The 22,062-nt window shown below is 45.4% G+C and overlaps 1 protein-coding gene across 2 annotated transcripts in view; it reads right to left on the minus strand.

Moving 5' to 3' along the window:
- Positions 1–1,537: 1,537 nt before the first annotated feature.
- The window catches only part of pla2g7 (phospholipase A2, group VII (platelet-activating factor acetylhydrolase, plasma)), a 76,297-nt gene continuing 55,772 nt past the window's right edge, over positions 1,538–22,062 (minus strand). For both annotated transcript variants that reach the window (XM_078213745.1, XM_078213744.1), the window contains exons 6-11: positions 21,432–21,609; positions 20,134–20,247; positions 18,401–18,492; positions 13,733–13,903; positions 2,312–2,460; positions 1,538–1,747 (exon numbers count right to left, since the gene is read on the minus strand). In XM_078213745.1, the coding sequence (XP_078069871.1) occupies positions 1,635–1,747; positions 2,312–2,460; positions 13,733–13,903; positions 18,401–18,492; positions 20,134–20,247; positions 21,432–21,609 (817 nt within the window). In that variant the 3' untranslated portion in view covers positions 1,538–1,634. The remainder of the gene's footprint in view (positions 1,748–2,311; positions 2,461–13,732; positions 13,904–18,400; positions 18,493–20,133; positions 20,248–21,431; positions 21,610–22,062) is intronic.

Here is a 22,062-nt window from a genome sequence, read left to right on the forward strand (position 1 = left end):
AGGCTAAAAAGATGTGTATTGTCTCCAGACAAGACAGCCAGTGAAACTCTGCAGGTCCACGCAACTGTGGGAGTTACAAATAGTGTGACATGAACCCAATATCCCGGTTGAGGCCGTCCTCGTGTGTGCGGAACTTGGCTATCAGTTTCTGCTCAGCGACTCTGCGCTGTCGTGTGTTGCGAAGGCCGCCTTGGAGAACGCTTACCCGAATATCAGAGGCCGAATGCCCAAGGATCGGTGGTCAGCGATAGGGGCTGGCCTCAGGTTTTTTGGGAGTGAGGGGGGGGGGGGAGGTGCTGCCAGGGGAGTCAGGTTGATCACATCTCGCCAGTGGGAGAAGCCTCGGGCTGCTGGCCCGGAGATGTCCGGGAGGCCAGTGATGGAGGGTTGCGGGGCTGGCCAGCGATCGGGGCCACTGCACAAGTGCTGATCTCAGCGCTGACAGATTGGCGCATGCGCAGTGGCCCGCTCTGTGCGATGCGGCCGGCTTCTCCAGCGGGAATAAGCCCCGCCTGCAGCTTTTCATTGTGAATCCCGCTAGGGCACTCTGCAATGCTTAGGCTTTGGGGGATTCATTCTGAAAATCCCGCTTTAAAAAAAAAGACAACAGGAGTTATTCCTGTTTTCATGTGAATTGGGGACTTAGAATTTTTTTGGGAGAATCCTGGTCATTATTTTTACTCTGTGGGTGAAAGACAGATAACATGAATGGAATTGCTGCGAGTGCAGCAAGAACAAATGAGTTACACACACGTTACTCTAATTTTGGACAGACTTAAAATGCTGATGAACCTGCCCTTCCACTTAAATATTCACTTCAGTATTGTACATACCTGGAGGAGGCGAGATGAGTTCAGAAAAATTAGACTGAAGTTTGAAAAATAATTTGAAGTCTTTTTAGGTATCATCTTTGTCCCTATTAAACTGTTGTAGCAGGCAAGGAAAATGTACAACTTGTATGGCACTTCAGGAACAGGATTCCCGCTGGAGAGGCCGGCCGCATCGCACAGAGCGGGCCACTGCGCATGCGCCAATCTGTCTGGGGACACCTTTTGCAGTACTCAGAAGCAGATAATTTTGACGTTGAAGGAATTCAGGAAAACTTGCGCAAAATAATCACTGATATTTTCAAAAACGTAACTTATATACTTTGGTTTAAGTTTCAACCAAAGGTGAACTTTAAGTTTCACTATAACAGTAGGACTATTAAAGAAACATGCAAGACTGATCTATGCTGCATTATAGCTTTAAACAGTTGAGTATAATGTCCAAATGCTGAATGTATTATTTCATACCCTTAAAAGCTCAGGATAATACAGTAGACTTTTAAAAAGATACAACTATTCAGGTTACTCCAACTTGGAGCCCACTGTTTTATAGTTTCAGAAGATTATGAGACCCCTAACTTGAATGTTATAGTATTTATCCAAAAGATTCACGGATCTCCATACAAGCAACAGAAATAGTTATGGAGGTAAATTGTGTTATATGGCTGATGACACTATTTTTAAAAAATTCAATTTGTAATAGGCTCAGAAAGCAAATGTTCTGCACAGTGGCGAGTGTTCACTGCAGATAAATCTGTTCATACTAACTTAATATTTATTTTACTGCAGTACACTCAATGCTGACAGTCATTGATTAGGTTCAGAATTTGATAATGGCAAATGAATATTTGTGCCTGGTATAATGTGTTCTCCTTTTCCGTCAATAAGAGGGTCCCATTGATCAAAGTCTTTCTCAAGACCTGGAAAATAAAATTTGATATCCAAATTAATCCTAAAACAGTTGAAATAATTTCAAGTAAAATAGTGAATCTTCCTTCCTGTCACAGTGGGAAATGTCTGTGCAGCTTGCAGCTGGAGGTTCACTTCTGGAGTGCTGTTTTACCATGGACAGCATGGGAAACCTCCTTTTCCGGAGGTGTTTCTCCTAATTTCTTAGATACATACTCATTTCATGCACACACAAAAATATAATAGAACTTCATGGTGCAGAATTAAAAGATGAATCATCATTAAACATTTTGCATCTTTAAGAAAACTATTTCTGATAGACAAACCAGTGTGTTTAATACTTTTAAAACGACTAAAGTTCAATTTCACGCAAGACCAATCTACAATGACTACTCATCTGAAACTCAACCTGTATGTCCACAGTGTTCTAGCATAGCATCAATCGTATCAATCTGACCATCACTGTTGTATTGTTCCCCACTATATAAAATGACTACCTTATATTTCTAGTATCTGAAATTAGAAAACTGTTTATAATTGAAATATGTAACTGATAATTCATATATTTTACTTACCCAAGTGTTTTTGCATGAATGCTAAAGAAGCTTTGTTGCTAATATCAATAGCTATATGTGGATCTATTGTTCCTTTCAATTGAAATAGCCGTCCAAGGAAAGTGCCAGTCAAAAATGTGAAATCAGGGAAGCTCTGATGAACTGTTCCCCTATAAAGAACAGAAGTATGAAGGGAAAAACCTCAAGGCAGGGAATTAATTTTGAACTTCAATTCCTCTGCAATTCACATACAAACTAAGGTACCTTTAAGAAAATAGCTACGTTTGCAAATCACTTGATTATGGTTACTGAGTTTGAGTTCAAAATGTACAAATATAAACATAATATCTGGGCAAACTATTGTCTAAAATTGTATTTAATAATCAAATACGGTCATGCCAGTGACTTGAGATGGTGTGAGTTGAACATAAATACAGCCATTAATGAACATTAACCTTTACGAATATTCTACAACATATTGCAAACTACAAATAAATTCAGATTGAAATAAACAAGGAACATTATTGGTTAAAAAAATCAAGTTATTTCTTCAAACTTTGATAAAGAAATTGAGGCACAAATATGAAACTCATAATTGCATTTGGAAGATATTATGGGGAAACCAGACTACAAATAGTGCATTTGCAGAGCAAATTATCATTCTAAAATGGACGACCTGGAGATGTTGATGTGATTTTCTGTCACTTCAAAAATACTAGGTCGTGTTTTGTAAAGCCACAGAGAATGCTATCTTTGCTGTAAAGTTTGGAAATGGCATTTTAGGTAACTGTGTTAATATAGTGACTGCAAATCAATGTGTTTTTTTTGCTGCACCCATTTTATGGGTCATGCAACAGTAAAAATAACAGTACACATATTTTTCTCATGCATCCCATTCCCCAGCCATTAAAGATTGGTTCACAAAATTGAGGCTAATGGAATAGGAGGGTCAATGTCAACTTAGAATAAAAAAAGCTGGTTTAAGGAGAGATAACAGTGAGCCATGGTAAATGAAATAAAAACAGAAAATGCAGGAAAAAGTCAGCAGGTCTGGCAGCATCTGTGGAGAGAGAGAAACAAAGGGCAGAATGCTCCAGCTGTTAACGCCAACGGGATCTTCTGGTCCTGCCGAAGGTGCACCCCTGCCATGGATTTCCCGGTGTGGGAGTTCAGTTAATGGGAAATCCCATTGACAGCAATGGGACCAGAAGATCCCGCTGTCACCAAACGGTGTGCCACCTCCAACCACGAGAAACACAGTGCAGGGAGGCCAGAGAATCCCCCTGTTAACATTTCAAGTCCTTATGACTCTTCTTCAGACCGAAAGAGAGGGAGAAATGTGATGGATTTTATACTGTTTAAGAGGGGGTGGAGCAGCCAGAGCAAAGTACAAGGTCAGGGATAGGTGGGAGCTACGAGAGATTGGACAAAATGTTTTGGGCATGAGACAAGACAAGTTAATGGTACTGTTCAGGACTAAAGAAAGTACTGATAGTGGCATAAAGGTAAGAGAGCAGAAACTGTTAATAGCAGAACAAAGGTCAGCACTCTGTGAAAGTAAAACTAAAGAATAAGTGAGATGCTGTTCCAGCAGTTTGCACTGGGCTTCACTGGAACAATGCAGCAGGCTAAGGAAGGACATGTGGGCATGAGAGCAAGATGGTGAATTGAAATGGCAAGTGATAGAAAAGTTGGTGTCATGCTTGTAGATTGAACAAACAAATGGTAAATGGTTGTTTTTCCAGATTGGAGAATGATAAATAGTTGTTGACTTGGATATTGGAATATAGAGCAAATCTTCAAAACTTTCAGATAATACCAAACTTGGGAGGTATTGCAAACAGTGAGGATGATATCAAATCAATAGACATAAATAGACTTGCAGAATGACAGACAAATGGCTGATGAATAAAAACAAAATACTGTGGATGCTAGAACCTGAAACAAAAACAGAAAATGCTGGAAAATCTCAGCAGGTCTGATAGCATCTGTGAGGAGAGAATAGAGCCAACGTTTCGAGTCCAGATGACCCTTCGTTAGAACTGAAGACAAAGAAACTAGGATGAGATTTATACTGTAAGGCTTAATATCCCAAATCTTTCTATGGATGGCAGGCATGATTCTGGTTAACACTCTGCCCCCTCACTGAAAATCCAACCACCTAAGACACTTTCTCCAGAGTTGAGTTTGCGGAGCCAGGGATGAATAAAAAAACTATGATAACCAGTTTACACAAAGAAAAGAGTTTAATGACCAGTTAGGCAGGTTCACCTAATTTTAGAGTTGATGATTGAATGCCAGATTTGTCTCATGGAACTGCACTAACCTGGGTCCATTCTGATCTATCTAATCATAGTCAGAGTATCGCTTGCAATGACCTCACTTGCTGCCCTCCTATTTCTCCTCATCTCATATCATCAACATGCAGCACCTTGGGCCTCTTGGCGTCATCATCTAAAAACACAGCTTTTTATACATGGATGCTGATGATGCCCAGCTCTACTTCACCACCATCTCTTGTGACTCTTCCACTGTTACTACATTATCAGAAGCTATTGTCTTGGTTGCTGCTGCAAACTATGCTCCCTAGATACTGACTCCACCCCTCACCCCACCAACTGTCTGAGGCTGAACTAGACAATTTGCAACTTTGGGTGTCCTATTTGGCCTCAATGAGTTTCTGATCACATTTCCACAGCATCACTGCCTATTTCAACCTCGGTAAATGTGCCTGTTTCAGCTCATTTACTTCCAACCCCCCCCCCTCCATGGCTTTGTTTCCTCTTGATTCCAACTCTTGGCTGGCCTCCCACATTCTACTCTCCATAAACTTGAGGTCATTCCAAAACTCTGCTGCCTGTATCCTTACTTTGTACCAAGTCATGTTTACCCACCACTTGTGCTCACTGACTTATACAGACTTCTGATCATGCAGCCGCTCAATTTTCAAATCCTTATCCTGTTTTCAAGTCCCTCTATGGTTTTGCCCTCTCCCTATCTCGATAATTTCCTCCAGCACCAAATCCTCCAAGATATCTGTGCTCCTTGAATTTTGGCTTCTTGCTACCTGATATGATTGTTTCATCATTAATAACTATGTGGTCTGCTGTCTCGGCCATAAGAACATAGAACATAGAACAGTACAGCACAGAACAGGCCCTTCGGCCCACGATGTTGTGCCGAGCTTTATCTGAAACCAAGATCAAGCTATCCCACTCCCTATCATCCTGGTGTGCTCCATGTGCCTATCCAATAACCGCTTAAATGTTTCTAAAGTGTCTGACTCCACTATCACTGCAGGCAGTCCATTCCACACCCCAACCACTCTCTGCGTAAAGAACCTACCTCTGATGTCCGTCCTGTATCTCCCACCACGAACCCTATAGTTATGCCCCCTTGTAATAGCTCCATCCACCCGAGGAAATAGTCTTTGAACGTTCACTCTATCTATCCCCTTCATCATTTTATACACCTCTATCAAAGCTTGGAATTTTTCTCCCTAAATCTCTCTACTTCTCTTTTCTCCTTTAAGTCATTCCTTAAGATTCATCTATTTGACCAAGTTTTTCGCCATCAGCCCTAACATTGTTTTTTGTGGTTTGATGCCAAATTATTTTTTATTCATTCAAGGAATGTAGACTTCACAGTCTAGGCCAGCATTTATTACCATCCCTAATTGCGTTGATAAGGTGGTAGTGAGCTGCCTTCTTAAATCGCTGCAGTTCCTGTGGTGAAGATAGATCTGATGTGGAGATGCCGGCGTTGGACTGAGGTAAACACAGTAAGAGTTTTAACAACACCAGGTTAAAGTCCAACAGGTTTATTTGGTAGCAAATGCCATTAGCTTTCGGAGCGCTGCTCCTTCGTCAGATGGAGTAGATATCTGCTCTCAAACAGGGCATACAGAGACACAAAATCAAGTTACAGAATACTGATTAGAATGCGAATCCCTACAGCCAACCAGGTCTTAAAGATACAGACAATGTGAATGGAGGGAGCATTAAGCACGGGTTAAAGAGATGTGTATTGTCTCCAGACAGGACAGCCAGTGAGATTCTGCAAGTCCAGGAGGCAAACTGTGGGGGTTACTGATAGTGTGACATAAACCCAAGATCCCGGTTTAGGCCGTCCTCATGTGTGCGGAACTTGGCTATCAGTTTCTGCTCAGCGACTCTGCACTGTCGTGTGTCGTGAAGGCTGCCTTGGAGAACGCTTACCCGAAGATCAGAGGCTGAATGCCCGTGACCGCTGAAGTGCTCCCCCACAGGAAGAGAACAATCTTGCCTGGTGATTGTCGAGCGGTGATCATTCATCCGTTGTCGTGGCGTCTGCATGGTTTCCCCAATGTACCATGCCTCGGGACATCCTTTCCTGCAGCGTATCAGGTAGACAACGTTGGCCGAGTTGCAAGAGTAGGTACCGTGTACCTGGTACATGGTGTTCTCACGTGAGATGATGGCATTCGTGTCGACGATCCGGCATATCTTGCAGAGGTTGCTGTGGCAGGGTTGTGTGGTGTCGTGGTCACTGTTCTCCTGAAGGCTGGGTAGTTTGCTGTGGACAATGGTCTGTTTGAGGTTGTGCGGTTGTTTGAAGGCAAGAATTGGGGGTGTGGGGATGGCCTTGGCGAGATGTTCGCCTTCATCAATGACATGTTGAAGGCTCCGGAGGAGATGTCGTAGCTTCTCCGCTCCGGGGAAGTACTGGACGACGAAGGGTACTCTGTCCACTGTGTCCCGTGTTTGTCTTCTGAGGAGGTCGGTGCGGTTTTTCGCTGTGGCGGGTCGGAACTGTTGATCGATGAGTGGAGCGCCATATCCTGTTCTTATGAGGGCATCTTTCAGCGTCTGGAGGTGGCTGTTGCAATCCTCCTCATCCGAGCAGATCCTGTGTATACGGAGGGCTTGTCCGTAGGGGATGGCTTCTTTAACGTGTTAGGTTGGAAGCTGGAGAAGTGGAGCATTGTGAGGTTATCCGTGGGCTTGCGGGACAGTGAGGTGCTGAGGTGACCGTTCTTAATGGAGATGCGTGTGTCCAAGAATGCAACCGATTCCGGAGAGTAGTCCATGGTGAGTCTGATGGTGGGATGGAACTTGTTGATGTCATCATATAGTTGTTTCAGTAATTGTTCACCATGACTCCAAAGGAAGAAAATGTCATCGATGTATCTAGTGTATAGCATCGGTTGAAGGTCCTGTGCGGTGAAGAAGTCTTGTTCGAACCTGTGCATGAAGATGTTGGCATATTGAGGTGCGAATTTGGTCCCCATGGCTGTTTCGTGTGTCTGGATGAAGAACTGGTTGTTGAAGGTGAAGACATTGTAGTCCAGGATGAAGCGGATGAGTTGTAAAATTGCATCTGGAAACTGGCAGTTGTCGGCGTTGAGTACTGAGGCTGTTGCAGCAATGCCATCATCGTGGGGGATGCTGGTGTAGAGTGCCGAGACATCCATTGAGACGAGGAGTGCTCCTGGTTCAACTGCTCCATATGTGTTGAGTTTCTGTAGGAAGTCCGTCGTGTCACGACAAAAGCTGGGGGTTCTTTGTACAATAGGTTTCAGGATGCCCTCGACATAGCCGGAGAGGTTCTCGCACAGGGTCCCATTGCCCGATACGATGGGACGGCCGGGCGTGTTTGCCTTCTGTATCTTCGGGAGGCAGTAGAGATCTCTAACGCGGGGAGTACGTGGGATGAGAGCACGGAGGGTGCTTTGAAGCTCCGGATCAAAGGTCTTGATCAGAGTGTTGAGTTGACGGGTGTGTTCTTTGGTCGGATCTGTGGGTAACTGTCTGTAGTGTTCCTCGTTGTTCAGTTGTCGGTACACTTCTTTGCAGTAATCCGTTCTGCTCAGTGTGACGATGGCCCCTCCTTTGTCTGCTGGTTTGATGACAATGTTGCGGTTGGTCTTGAGAGCATGGATGGCGTTGCATTGTGCTTGGGTGATGTTCGCGGTTGTCTTGTGAGTGCAGCTGATGAATTTGGTGTTGACGCACCTCCTGATGGCTTGGGCATACATGTCAAGTGGAGGGCAGCGGCCTTCCGGAGGAGGAAACAATGCAGACGCTACGACAACGGATGAATGAACACCGCTCGACAATCACCAGGCAAGACTGTTCTCTTCCTGTGGGGGAGCACTTCAGTGGTCACGGGCATTCAGCCTCTGATCTTCGGGTAAGCGTTCTCCAAGGCAGCCTTCACGACACACGACAGCGCAGAGTCGCTGAGCAGAAACTGATAGCCAAGTTCCGCACACATGAGGACGGCCTAAACCGGGATCTTGGGTTTATGTCACACTATCAGTAACCCTCACAGCTTGCCTCCTAGGCTTGCAGAATCTCACTGGCTGTCCTGTCTGGAGACAATACACATCTCTTTAACCTGTGCTTAATGCTCCCTCCATTCACATTGTCTGCATCTTTAAGACCTGGTTGGCTGTAGGGATTCGCATTCTAATCAGTATTCTGTAACTTGATTTTGTGTCTCTGTATACCCTGTTTGAGAGCAGATATCCACTCCATCTGACGAAGGAGCAGCACTCCGAAAGCCAATGGCATTTGCAACCAAATAAACCTGTTGGACTTTAACCTGGTGTTGTTAAAACTCTTACTGTGTAGATAGATCCACAGTGCTGTTAGGGCGGGAGTACTAGGATTTTGATGAATTTCAAAGTCAGGCTGATGAGTGGCTTAGAGGGGAACTTCCAGATGTTGGTGTTTCCATGTTTCTGCTGCCCTTGTCCTTCTAGATTGTGGTGACGTGGGTTTGGAAGGTGCTGTCCAAGGAGCCTTGTTATTTCCTGCAGTGCGTCTTCTAGAAAGCGAACAATGCTGCTAGTGTGCATTGGTCATGCAGGGAGTGAATATTAGTGGAAGGGGTACAATTAAGTGGGCTTTGTCCTGGATGGTGTCAAGCTGAGCTACACCCATCCAGGCAAGAGCAGAGTATTCCATCACACATGACTTCTGCATTGTAGATTGTGGACAGGCTTGTGGGAGTCAGGAGGTGGGTTACTTACCGCAGGATTCATAGCCTCTGACGTGCTCTTGTAACCACAGTATTTATTTGGTTAGTTCAGTTCAGTTTCTAGTCAAGGGCAACCTCGAGAATGTTGACAGTGAGGAATTCAGCAATGATAGTGCCATTAAATGTCAAGGGGTGATAGTTAGATTCTCTCTTGTTGGAAACATTTATTGTCTGGCACTTGTGTGCCATAAATATTACTTGTCAGTCCAAACCTGGATATTGTCCAGGGGCCTGATTTTACCAAAACTTCGCGGTAAAGTTGGGCGTCGGGCCTTTAACGCGATCCGCACCCAAATCCGAACAGATCGCGGTTTTACCGACACCCGATTTGGGCGCGGGTCCGGCGCACGCCCGAATCGGGCGGCCCGACGATTTAAATGCATTTGCATACATTTAAATCGACTTAATGAACCGCACGCCCAACTCTACCGCCAAATCCCACTTTACTGTCTTCAGGCCCAATCCGCGTCCGCGCTGTTACCGACCTGCAAAATAAAAGTCTGAAGTCGCTGCTGCAGCCTCCGAAGAGCGGGGTCAGAGCCTGCAATGGCTCCCTGACCCAGGTCATCCTCTGGTCGGGGCGGGAGGGGGGTGGGAGGAGAGGGGATGTGACATCTCATCCCCTGGGGGAGGGGGGGGGGGGGGGGGGAGGAGGGGAAGGTGTGTGACGTCTCATCCCCTGGGGGGGGGGGGGGGGGGGGAGGGGAGGGAGAGAGGGGGGGGGGGGGGGGAGAGAGAGGGGGGGAGGAGGAAGAGAGGGGGTGTGACCAATCATCCCCTGGGGGGGGGGGGGGGGAGGAGAGGGGGTGTGACGTCTCATCTTTTGGTCGGGGGGGGGTTCCGCTGCCTGTCTACGGCCGATCCCTCCTGGCACCATCACTGGTTCACTACCAGCCACAGATTACTCTTCCCTGCAGGTGTGAGAGAGCGGGAGAGATGGCTGTGGCTGGTAGTGAACCAGTGATGGTGCCAGGAGGGATCGGCCGCAGACAGGCAGCGGAACCCCCCCCGACCAGGGGATGAGACGTCACACCCCCTCTCCTCCTCCCCCCACAGGGGATGATTGGTCATCCCCTCCCCCACCCCCCGACCAGAGGATGACCGTCAGAGAGCCGCTCTCTTCGCTTTCTGCTTTTTTTTTGCACCCGGGCGCGGTCAGATTTTTTTGAACTGCACATGCGCAGTTCAGAGCTCCGATCAGTCCACCAGCGCTAAGCCCCACCCAGAGCACGGATCGGGCCGGAGCCGGCAAAACCTGTATGGGCGTGCTGCAAAGAGGATTCCAGGCGTGGATCTATTTGACGCCCAGATCCGGCACTTAGACTCAAAATGGTAAAACTCCCCCCCAGGTCTTGCTGCATTTGGACATGGATTGCTTCAGTATCTGAGGAGTCGTGAATGGTGCAGAACATTGTGCAATCATCAGCGAACATCCCCACTTCTGACCATATGATGGAAGGAAGGTCAATGATGAAGCAGCTGAAGACGGTTGGGCCTCGGACACTATCCAGAGGAACTCCTGCACTGATGACCTGGAAAAGCAGCTAGCATAATTAAAGATCCCACGCACCCTGGACATTCTCTCTTCCACCTCCTTCTGTCGGGAAAAAGATACAAACGTCTGAGGTCACGTACCAACCGACTCAAGAACAGCTTCTTTCCTGCTGCCATCAGACTTTTGAATGGACCTACCTCGCACTAAGTTGATCTTTCTCTGCACCCCAGTCATCAGGCAGCTGAAATAGTGTGTCCTGTACAGGGATTCAGACAAGTAACAGTGTGACTCCTCAACCCATCAAACTAAAGAATCCTCAGTGAGAAGTGTGAAGGACTGGGGCAACTAGAACAAAAACTTCCAGATTTCTAATTTAAAACTGTGCATGTATGAATATCAGACGCTGCTATCTGATTTTTTCTATAAAAATGTTGAACGCTGATTGCTGTACCCTAAATCATAATGTAAAGATCATGACACAATTGGAGATGACTAACCACAACCATCTTACTTTGTGGTAGATATGACTCCAATTTTGTTTTATAATGCTTCAGTGAATGGGGCGGCACGGTAGCACAGTGGTTAGCACTGCTGCTTCACAGCTCCAGGATCCCGGGTTCGATTCCCGGCTCGGGTCACTGTCTGCGTGGAGTTTGCACATTCTCCTCCTGTCTGCGTGGGTTTCCTCCGGGTGCTCCGGTTTCCTCCCACAGTCCAAAGATGTGCGGGTTAGGTTGATTGGCCAGGTTAAAAATTGTCCCTTAGAGTCCTGGGATGCGTAGGTTAGAGGGATTAGCGGGTAAAATATGTGGGGGGAGGGCCTGGGTGGGATTGTGGTCGGTGCAGACTCGATGGGCCGAATGGCCTCCTTCTGCACTGTAGGGTTTCTATGTTTCTATGAAGTACCTTGAGATGTTTTATTGCATTAAAGTACATTATAGACAGAAGCTGTTTTTATCAGTAATAGGTTTCAACATTTCGTTGAAAAAGACAGCACCCATTGCTTAAGTTCTATCCTAAAAGGTTCATCTCCAATTGTGTCATGATCTTTACATTATGATTAAGGGTACAGCAATCAGCATTCAACATCTTTGTAGAAAAAAATCAGATAACAGCTTCTGATATTCATACATGCACAGTTTAAAATAGAAATCTGGAAGTTTTTGTTCTAGTTGCCCCAGTCCTTCACATAGCTTTGCTATACTCATGCTGATCAGACTCGGCATTCAAAAACATGAAAGATATGAATTTGGATAAACATGCCCAAGTTAGAACTTGTCCATTAAAGTGTAAGTGATCTTTTAATCTAGTAAGTCTTGATGACTGACAACCTCACTGGCACTGCAAGTTGACTTTTACAGGCGTGGAATCTCATTGCATCAAATTTTAGATTTTGTTTTACAACTTTGTCTATTTGCTCTCAATTCCATTCTTCTTTCTCTATTTTGCTTTCTGTATGCAATTTTATAAATTAAATATTATAATTTACATTTCCTGGTTTAGATTCTGCACTTCTCACTGAGGATTCTTTAATTTGATGGGTTGGGGAGTCACACGGTTACTTGTCTGACTCCCTGTACAGGACACACTATTTCAGCTGCCTGATGACCGTAAGCTACTGGCTCAAACATCCACAAAAAGTAATTGGGCAGGTGTAAATCTAATGAACGGTGAGCATCATTTATTTGCCATTGACCACAAAGGGGCCTGTGCATTCACTTTGATTTATTATTGTCACATGTATTAGAGTACACTGAAACATATTGTTTCTTGCATGCTATACAAAGCATACCGTTCATAGAGAAGGAAAGGAGAGAGTGCAGAATGTAGTGTTACAGTCATAGCTGGGGTGCAGAGAAAGATCAACTTAGTGCGAGGTAGGTCCATTCAAAAGTCTGATGGCAGCAGGGAAGAAGCTGTTCTTGAGTCGGTTGGTACGTGACCTCAGACTTTTGTATCTTTTTCCCGACAGAAGAAGGTGGAAGAGAGAGAATGTCCAGGGTACGTGGGATCTTTAATTATGCTGGCTGCTTTTCCGAGGCAGTGGGAAGTGTAGAATGGGTGGGAGGCTGGTGTGCGTGATGGACTGCGCTACATTTATGACCTTTTGTAGTTTCTTGCGGTCTTGGGCAAAGCAGGAGCCATACCAAGCTGTGATACAACCAGAAAAAATGCTTTCTATGGTGCATCTGTAAAAGTTGGTGAGTGTCGTAGCTGACATGCCAAATTTCCTTAGTCTTCTGAGAAAGTAGAGGCGTTGGTGGGCTTTCTTAACTATAGTGTAGGCATGGGGCGGACCAGGACAGGTTGTTGGTGATCTGGAAACCTAAAAACCTGAAGTTCACGTTCTTGGAGTGGGACTTGTACCCATGATCTTCTGACTCAGAGATGACATTAAAAGCCAGTCTAAACCCTCTATTCTTGAACCCAGAATCCATGATTTGTGATGTGATGAGAAGGGGGAGAAATAAACACTCTTCTAGGTAACAGGGGACTGGGAATTCTTGTTATCTGTTTGGGATTAATTCTCTTTATTCAATGTCTTATCTGGATCATTTGCACAGCAAAGATGTAGAATTCATAAAGAGGCCACAATTGCTGCTCAAGTTTTTTAAAATCACAATAATGAAGGGAGTTAAATTAGAATATTACAACATTGTTAAATTGGGTTATAGTAATCTGCATCACAGTTCAATCAAGTCCATTCTCGCCAATATTTTGCCAACATGTTCAGGATTCCAGCTAGTTAGCAAAAATTGCTTTTAGTCTTATAAAGACTAGGAAATTTTGGGACTTTGTTTAATCATCCAAAATCTTCCAAAAACAATTATGAGCATTGTTCTTGATTTAGCAGATGCTATTGAACTGGATAATTTGATTCACTGATTTGTGTTAGGTTGACCTTTACTTACACTTTTACTCACATGATTGTAATCATCTTTCGTGATATTGTGTTTGAATCCAACTTTTTCATTTTCAGGATATTTGTAGCCCATTGGAATTTTTCTGAGTTGATGAAGAGTATTGGCTTCTGTACCTTTGTATATATGTCATCCTCCAGTGGGAACATCCATGCATCTAGTACCACTCCACATCTATGTATAAGAACAAATGTAGTGCACAATAGTTAATGATCCTTACAAATAGTATTATTAACATATTCAGCAGATGCTTGCCCAGCCACAGGCAAATTAATAGATCTGTTTGACACTTGGGGTGGGATTCTGCCCAAAAAATTCTAAGTGTCTCATTCGCATAAAAACTGGAGTAAATCCCGCTTGTTTTTTCAGTGCGACTTTCAAAATTAATCTCCCACACACTAGCATGAATATCATGAAAAAATCAGGGGGTGGAGCCTATTCCCACTGAAGAGGCCGGCAGCAGAGCTGAGTGGGCCACTGTGCATGCGCCGATCTGTCAGAGCAGAGATCGGCACATGCGCAGTAGCCCCGTATTGCCGGCTTCCTGATTGCTGGCCAGCACAGCAAACCACCGCCCCCCCCCCCCCCACAACCCCGGCAGTCCCAATTTCCCCTCCCTCCCCCCACTGCCAGTCCCAATCTCCCTCCCATCCCTCCGTCCAAATTTCCCTCCCACCATCCCAATCTCCCCCCCCCCACCACTGATGTGAAATGTTTTGATCAAATTAGAAAGAGCGAGAATCTCTCCAGCAAAACAGGCTGAACCAAATTACTCCTTCCAGTTACAAATATATTAAAACATGACATTTAATAAGACCTTTCATTGACGACAATTTATCGATAACTAAGAATAAGCCCTTTTGAAAGTAACTTGTGACGGTAGTTCTCATTTAATTTCACCAGAGTCATCTCCTTCTCACAGATGGTTTCAGGAATGGAACTTTATACCACAGTTGACCATCCTGCATTGTCCACTGTGGAACCATTTCCATGTGACCTGAACATTTGGTGAATATCATTGGCTTGAAAGGGTTACCCTTTCCAAAATCTTGCTGCTGTTCACATTGGCGGGATCTTAAGGTCCCATCGACGGTGCGCCCCAGCCATGGATTTTCCAGTGGAAAAGGGGTGCGTTCAACGGGAAACCCTGTTGACAACAACAGGGCTGTAAGCTCCCACTGAGCGGCGCACCGCCTCCCGCTGCTGTGAAACACACCACGGAGAGGGAGAAAAATCCCTCTCCCTACTTGCTTCTCATCACAGATGTTACCGGACCTGCTAAGATTTTCCTGCATTTTGTGTTTTATTTAAGATATCCAGCATTTGCAATATTTTGATTTTTGTAAGCTTCTGACTCATACATTATTTACAGATTGTTTGAGGAGGGGAGTGGGGGCGTGGAGAGGAGGAACTGCTGAGCCCGCTCTGACTTAAAAGTCGGTTGGAAACCAACCAACGTAGAAAAGCTCTGTCCGGCAGCGATAATAGACAGGAAGTGTCAGCAACTAGGAACTAGGTAAGTGTGTAACAGCTAAGATCAAATGTCAGATCAAGCCCAAGATAGGGTGCAATGTCTTTTCTGGTCAGCTTGGACCTTGTTTGTCTCTCTTATGGGGACCGTGAATTGGGTTCAATTTGATTTTGGTTTTTGAAGGAAGCAAGGAGATGGATTCGGGTTTACGCCGACCTCTCTGCGCACTGTAACTTTGAGAATGAAGTCAAGTTTTTTAGTAAGTGTTGGACTTGCACCTATCGCTGCAAGGAAGTCTGACTCTCAGGTGCTGCCAGCTAATCTGATTGGCCAGGAGCTCTTGCAGTCCCACAGTTCAGGAATGGCCACTGCTGGGACTGCAAGGCTCAGGATGAAGGCCCCAATCCATACCAGATTCAGGCAAGTCAATGGGGCCGATTTTACCAAATCGGCTCTAAGTGCTGGGTGAGGTCGTAAATCAGACCCGCGCCCAGCAGCCGCGCTCCAGCGCCCCCATACGCCTTTTTTCAGCGCGCGTCCAGTGGGCGGGGCCTAGCGCATTTGCATCTGTCGGAGCACCGAACTGCACATGCGCAGTTCGAAGCCGATAGCACTCAGCGCGCCCGAGCGCGAAAGTCAAAGGCAGTGCTGACAGCACTGCTGTCTGTGCTGCCTTTGACTTTCACTGGTGGGGGGGGGGGGGGGTGGGATCTGACATCTCTTCCCTGAGAGGGGGGGGGGGGGGGGGCGGGATCTGACATCGCTTCCCTGAGGGGGGGGGGATCTGACGTCTCTTCCCTGAGTGGGGGGGGGTATGTGATGTCCCTTCCCTGGGGGGGCACGGGGGGGGGCGGGGGGGGGGGGGGGTGTGACATCTCTTCCCTGAGGGGGGGGGGGGGGGGGGGAGGGGAGGGGATGTGACGTCTCTTCCCTGAGGGGGGGGGGGGGTGGATGTGATGTCTCTTCCCTTGGGGAGGACGGGGGGGGCGATGACATCTCTTCCCTGAGGAGGGGGAGGGGGGGATGTGGCGTCTCTTCCCTGAGGGGGGGGGGGGGGGGGATCTGACGTCTCTTCCCTGAGGCGGGGGGTGGGGGGGGGGATGTGATGTCTCTTCCCTGGGGGGGGGTGAACGTGACGTCTCTTCCCTGAGGGAGGGGGGGGGTGGGTTAGGGGGGGGATCTGACATCTCCTCCCTGAGGGCGGGGGGGGGGGATGTGATGTCTCTTCCCTGAGGGGGGGGGTGGGCCCCCAGGGGCAGAGACGTCACATCCCCCCCTACCCCCACCCTCAGGGAAGAGAAGTCACATCCCCCCTTCTCTCAGGGATGAGATGTCACATTCCTCCTCCCCCCCCACCCCCCCTTCAGTGAAGAGACGTCACCCTACCCATCAGGACCCCCGGAGCAAGGCCAGGATCCAGGATCGCAAGATGCTTTCGACGGACACCAGCATGCAAGCTAGTTCGGGGGCCCGGGGAGTCCAATCCCGGGGGGATGGAGGGGGGGGGGGGGCTGCTGGCGGGGCCTGCATCCCAGGTTGGTCCAATCCGGGGGAGGTGGGCTGCCGGGGTGGTCCAAAGGGTGGTCGGGGGCGATTCGGTGGTTCAGTTGCTGAGTTGAAGCCCTATCAGACTTGAATTCAGCAACACGGTAAATGCGCGGGCGCCGATCGGATCGGAGCCTCGTAAAGTGGGAATCCTTGGGTACGTTGGGCGCAGGCTTCATTATGCCGATTTAAATGCATGCAAATGCATTTAAATCGGACCGCTGGCCGATTTGGACGCGCACCAGATCGGCCGTTGATAAAGGCGCGATTGGCCTTGGGTCGGGTCTGGACTGCGTTTTAGACCCAACGCCCAACTTTACCATGATTTCGGGCACAAAGTTTTGGTAAAATCGGGCCCAATGTATTGGGTGGGGAGGGATCAGGCACCTTAGAGAAGGAATGGGGAGTGGAGGTGTGTTTTGCAATGCAGGCAAGAAGGAAGAAAGGGGGTTACTGTCTTTAGGGGTTGACCCGTTTCCCAACTTTCAAAAACTTTTTTGAAAGAATGGGCTTCCCACTGCTGCCTGCCTGTGCCAACCATATCATGACATGAGCAGTTTAATACTGAGGTCAATTGCCAGGTTAATAAGCTCAATTGACCTTTCATAATTTGTTTACATATGGTGGGTGCATTGCCAATTTCAGCTTCCAACAGTATTATGGAGTACGTCAGGGTGGGCAAGAAGATCATGGGCTCGCCACTCCTTGTATTTAAATGCCAACCTCCCCCCCCCACCGCAACCACTGAAAACATGCCCCATGGGAGCCTGTAAAATTCAGCTCCATAAAGCAAAAGGTCGAACTTTTATTTTTTTCTTAAATAATGAAATAACTTGAGAAAGGTTTATCCTATATTGTGAATATGGTTTGGCCACAAAAACTTACAAATTATACTTTTGGAGTGGTATAAATATATCATGCAAGTAAATTCATAGGATAAACATTGCCACTTGTGGAAAATCAGGCTTGAAAAGTCTGTAATTTTTAAGCATTCGTGCAGTTTGAATAGATTAGCTGGAATCCTCTGGCCGTTCATGCCCTGCCTCAGCTGCAAGTGAGAACAGAGCATTTGGTGCTCAGCCAAATCTCCATTCACCGCAGCGGGACCAGAGAATGCCACTGGCATGAACAGCCAGAGAATTTCAGCCATTACGTCCTATACGCACGAGCTCATGAGTTATTTAAAATAAAAATCAGAAAATGCTGGAAAAGTTTTGATGACAGATTATCAACTTGAGCTCAGTTACTCTCTCTACAGTTACTGCCTGACCCACTGAGTATTTCTCGCATTTTCTGTTTCTGTTTTCAGTTCAGATTTCCACCACGTGCAGTATTTTGCTTTTGACTCCTGAGTTGTGGTCAGTTTTCCCTGAGATATTTATATCACACAACTGATAATCTCCATCTACACACTTCAACCAATTACATATTTCAACCAATTTTTAAATATTTTATAATGAAGTTATATACTTGACATTTAGCAATGTTATTGAGACAATGAGATAATGAAATATAGCTTAAAACACATTTATTGAAGTCTAAATGATCTATTAGTAAATAGAATATTGTAGGATATCCTTGTCACCTTAGAATACTTAAGACCTTTTCTACCAATAAATTTCACTTTATGTTGTACCAGATTTAATATAACTTACCCAAACTGAAGCTCTTTACTGAGTGAATCAATAACTGTAGCTCCACCAAATGAGTGGCCCATAATAGCTACTTTATGCAGATTGAGAGAATCCTACAAAAAAAGTGGTTTATTAAAGCTCAAAAAATACTATGTTACGATTTTAAAATATGCAATAGCATTGTCTTTGAGGTATCTTATTTTGAATCTCTTGCATATAATCAATGATTAGTGCATTTCCTTTAAGGTGTTTACTGTTTTCTAGGTGAAAAACACTTGAGCTACTGGAGTTACACAACATCTAACTAAAACTGTTTTTCCAGCCAGCTCAAGGTCATGGCCTTAATTGTTTCAATGGAACAGTGAAATCACCCTCCCTCAGTGCCATCACAGGAACGCCCTAGTCGAGAGGAGTGTCTGGGACCCGATGAGTCTTTGTGCAGCCCTTAAAATTCAATCAAGGTTTTTGCATCATTTGCTGTTCGTAATGCAGGGGAGTACTCTGAAAAAAAGTACCTTCTTTATATTACTTCCCATTCACAGTTACTATTCAGCTAATGTCTGAACATGTAGTTGGTGTTTATAGTACTAGCCTACATTCACTACAAATACAGCTATTTAAAAAGCATGTGCAATTTCTGATGTTGGTTTATTGCCAATATGACTCAGGGCTTGATTGTTTTGAAAACTTACAAGAGTGCTGCTTGCCAGAACAGATGGTTTACGTGAACTTCAATTTATTATTAATTAAAGATACAAGCTGTGAAACTTTGGCTGCAAACTAAACCATTGCTAGGCCTGATGAATATGAAAACACATTATTCAGTGGTCTACTGATACTCATTGTATGTCTTCTATGAAAAACTTTCAATACTTTCTTCACTGGTTTGCATATCTTTTCTCACATTATACCAAAATGCAATAAAGAATTACGAACTGGTGCTCCAAGTTATCCTTCTGGGTTTTGGGATACCCTCACATCTAACATCAGCGAGGTTCTTAGCAAGTACAATTGTTTGGTATTACAATTTATAGGATGTTATTGGCAAGTTTAAAAGAAAAACACAGAAAATTTTGAGCAGAACAGTTTTAAATCTGCCCGTGCCAAGTATTTTCAAAAACTCCAATCACGGAACACACATTTTCTCTTGGCCAGAACACTATAAATGTGTTTGCTCCCTCATGCATATAATGACCAGAAGCAGCACCTATAAAAATCATCAGATGTGGGTATTGCTGGCAAGGCCGGATGTTATTTTTTATTCCTGGTTGCCCTGAGACATTACAAAAAAGGATATAGAAGCACTAAAGAAAACAGCTATCAGGAAAGGCTGGACAACTGCATCTTTCTCCAGAAAACAGCAAATTGAGTTAGGACCTGATAGAAGTCCTTAAAATTATGAAGGTGTTTGATAAGATAGATGCAGAGAAGATGTTTCCACTTATGTGGGAGAATAAAACTAGGAACTGTAAATAAGATAGTCACCAATAAATCCATGAAGGAATTCAGGAAAAACCTTTACTCGGAGCGGTAAGAATGTGCAACTTGTTACTATACAGGACCGGACACCTATAGTGCTGACTGGCAGAGGACAGCAAGTTTCCTTTCCTAAGAGGACAGTAAACCAAGAAAGTCTGTAGGAAGATTTGTCTTTTTCATTTACAGTTGAAAAAAATTTAAATATTCAAATTGCCACAGCAGGATTTGACCATGTGTTCTCCCTGTTAATAATCCATGCTAAAATATGTTCATACCTTCATTTTAGTGAAATCAAATGTTAGTGGAAATACATTGTGGACTGGCTTCCCCATGTTTATATGAGTGAGTAGTTTCAAAGCCCTGATGCACTCTTCTGCTCTCTGATGTACCTGCAAATTACAAACAACAAACTAATTGAGAACAATGGCTACTTCAAAATGGTTTCAGAAAAATAAACATTATCAAGTAATACTTTTCAACATATAGAAAACCCTGCCAAGTCTCGGTGCAGTGATTAACCTACCTGAATAGTTTTAGGTACTGAAATAATTAAAGATATTGAGGGTGATTCCCCATCCCGCTGCGCTAATCTTTTAGCAGATCGGGCCGAGAGATTCAAGCGGTACCCAATGCGCGGGATCTGCGCTGGGCATCCCGCCCCGATAGCATCTTCCAGCACCGGATTTCTGGCGGCTCACATCTGTGCCGGAAATTGGCGGGGAGCTGCGTAAACTATTTAAAATGTTAATTTAAATATGATTATCGGGCCTCCACCGCCCCCCCACCCCACCAGGAATATTTTACTCCAGCGGGGTTTACAGTAGCTCTCCACTTTCAGGGAGCCAGCAGCCTGACCCTGCTTGAGTGAAGGGGGTCAATCGGGGGCCCCCCAGCATGTCTCCTGGGCATTGGTATCTTGGCAGTGCCAGCCTGTGCCCCCTGGCACTGCCCATTGGGCTGTGCCAAGGGGGCAAAGCCCCACTGCAATCAGGCTGAGCGACAGAGGGAGAAAGGCCAGCAATTGGGGCTGGGGAGGTGCACATTGTCAGGGTGGGGGAATCGAGGCTGGGACTGAGCATGCATTGGGGGGGGGGGGGGGGGGGGAGGGTGCACAAGACTGGTGATGCGGGGGTCACGGGCTGGCCAGCGATTGAGCTGGCCAGCAATCTGGAGGCTGGCAGACATGGGCCATTCCGCATGCGCCGATCTTGGCGCTGACAGATCAGCACATGCGCAGTGGCCCCCTCAGCACTATGCTGCCGGTCTCTCCAGTGGGGATAGGCCCCGCTCACTGAATTTCAGCATGATTCACGCTAGGGCACTCAGCAGTGCACAGAGTGTGGGAGATTCTTTTTGAAACTCCCGCTGAAAAAAACAGCGTGATTTACTCCAGTTTTCACACAAATTCAACACTTAGAATTTTTTGGGGAGAATCCCAGCCGTTAAGAGAAATTTAGTACTTTGTCACTGAATAATTAAAGAGTTAAATGGAATTGGTTAAAACTATTAATGAGAGGCAATCACAACAGAAGTAATTTACCCAGTGAGTGGGAACAATTTCATACTGCCTTACCTGGACATTCCGTAATGGGAATTCTACTTCTCCTGCTTTAAGTGGTTTGTAATAAAGCCATTTCTGCTGTAACTGATCAAAAGGAAGTGCTGGGATGGTGAATGAAGTAGATTCTCCCACTTCATTGACTGTTTTAGATTTCTCTTCAAAGTAGTAAGTTGCAGAAGCTGATCCATCCCTGAAAGTGAACAAGGTAATTTTTGTTTCAGAAATTTTATTAAAAATCAGAATTCATATACTCAAATTGAATTTTTGATTCAGTCGATGAAAAGTTCAGCCATTATCTTATTGAATGGTGGAGCAGGCTTGAAGGGTTACATGACCTAATCCTGCTTCCAATTCTTATGTCAGCACAAGTAATCCTAGTGTGTCAGAAACTTAATGGAATGATGTCTCAGCTTTCCACAGCCACTTTCACATAGACTATTGTACCCCATAAGAAGATTCCAATCTCATGGTGAATATTAGCATTTGTTGACACTTTTCTATTAGAGTTCAGGATTGAAAGGGGAAAAGTTGCACATTAATGTTTATAGTTGATGGACTGATAGATATTAGAAATGTAAAATAATGTTTTACAGGAACAATTTGAAACAGTCAGATAGCTGTCTGCAGACAGCTTGCTCCTGTA

Source organism: Mustelus asterias, chromosome 5 (assembly GCF_964213995.1).
Source record: "Mustelus asterias chromosome 5, sMusAst1.hap1.1, whole genome shotgun sequence".
Lineage (NCBI taxonomy): Eukaryota > Metazoa > Chordata > Chondrichthyes > Carcharhiniformes > Triakidae > Mustelus > Mustelus asterias.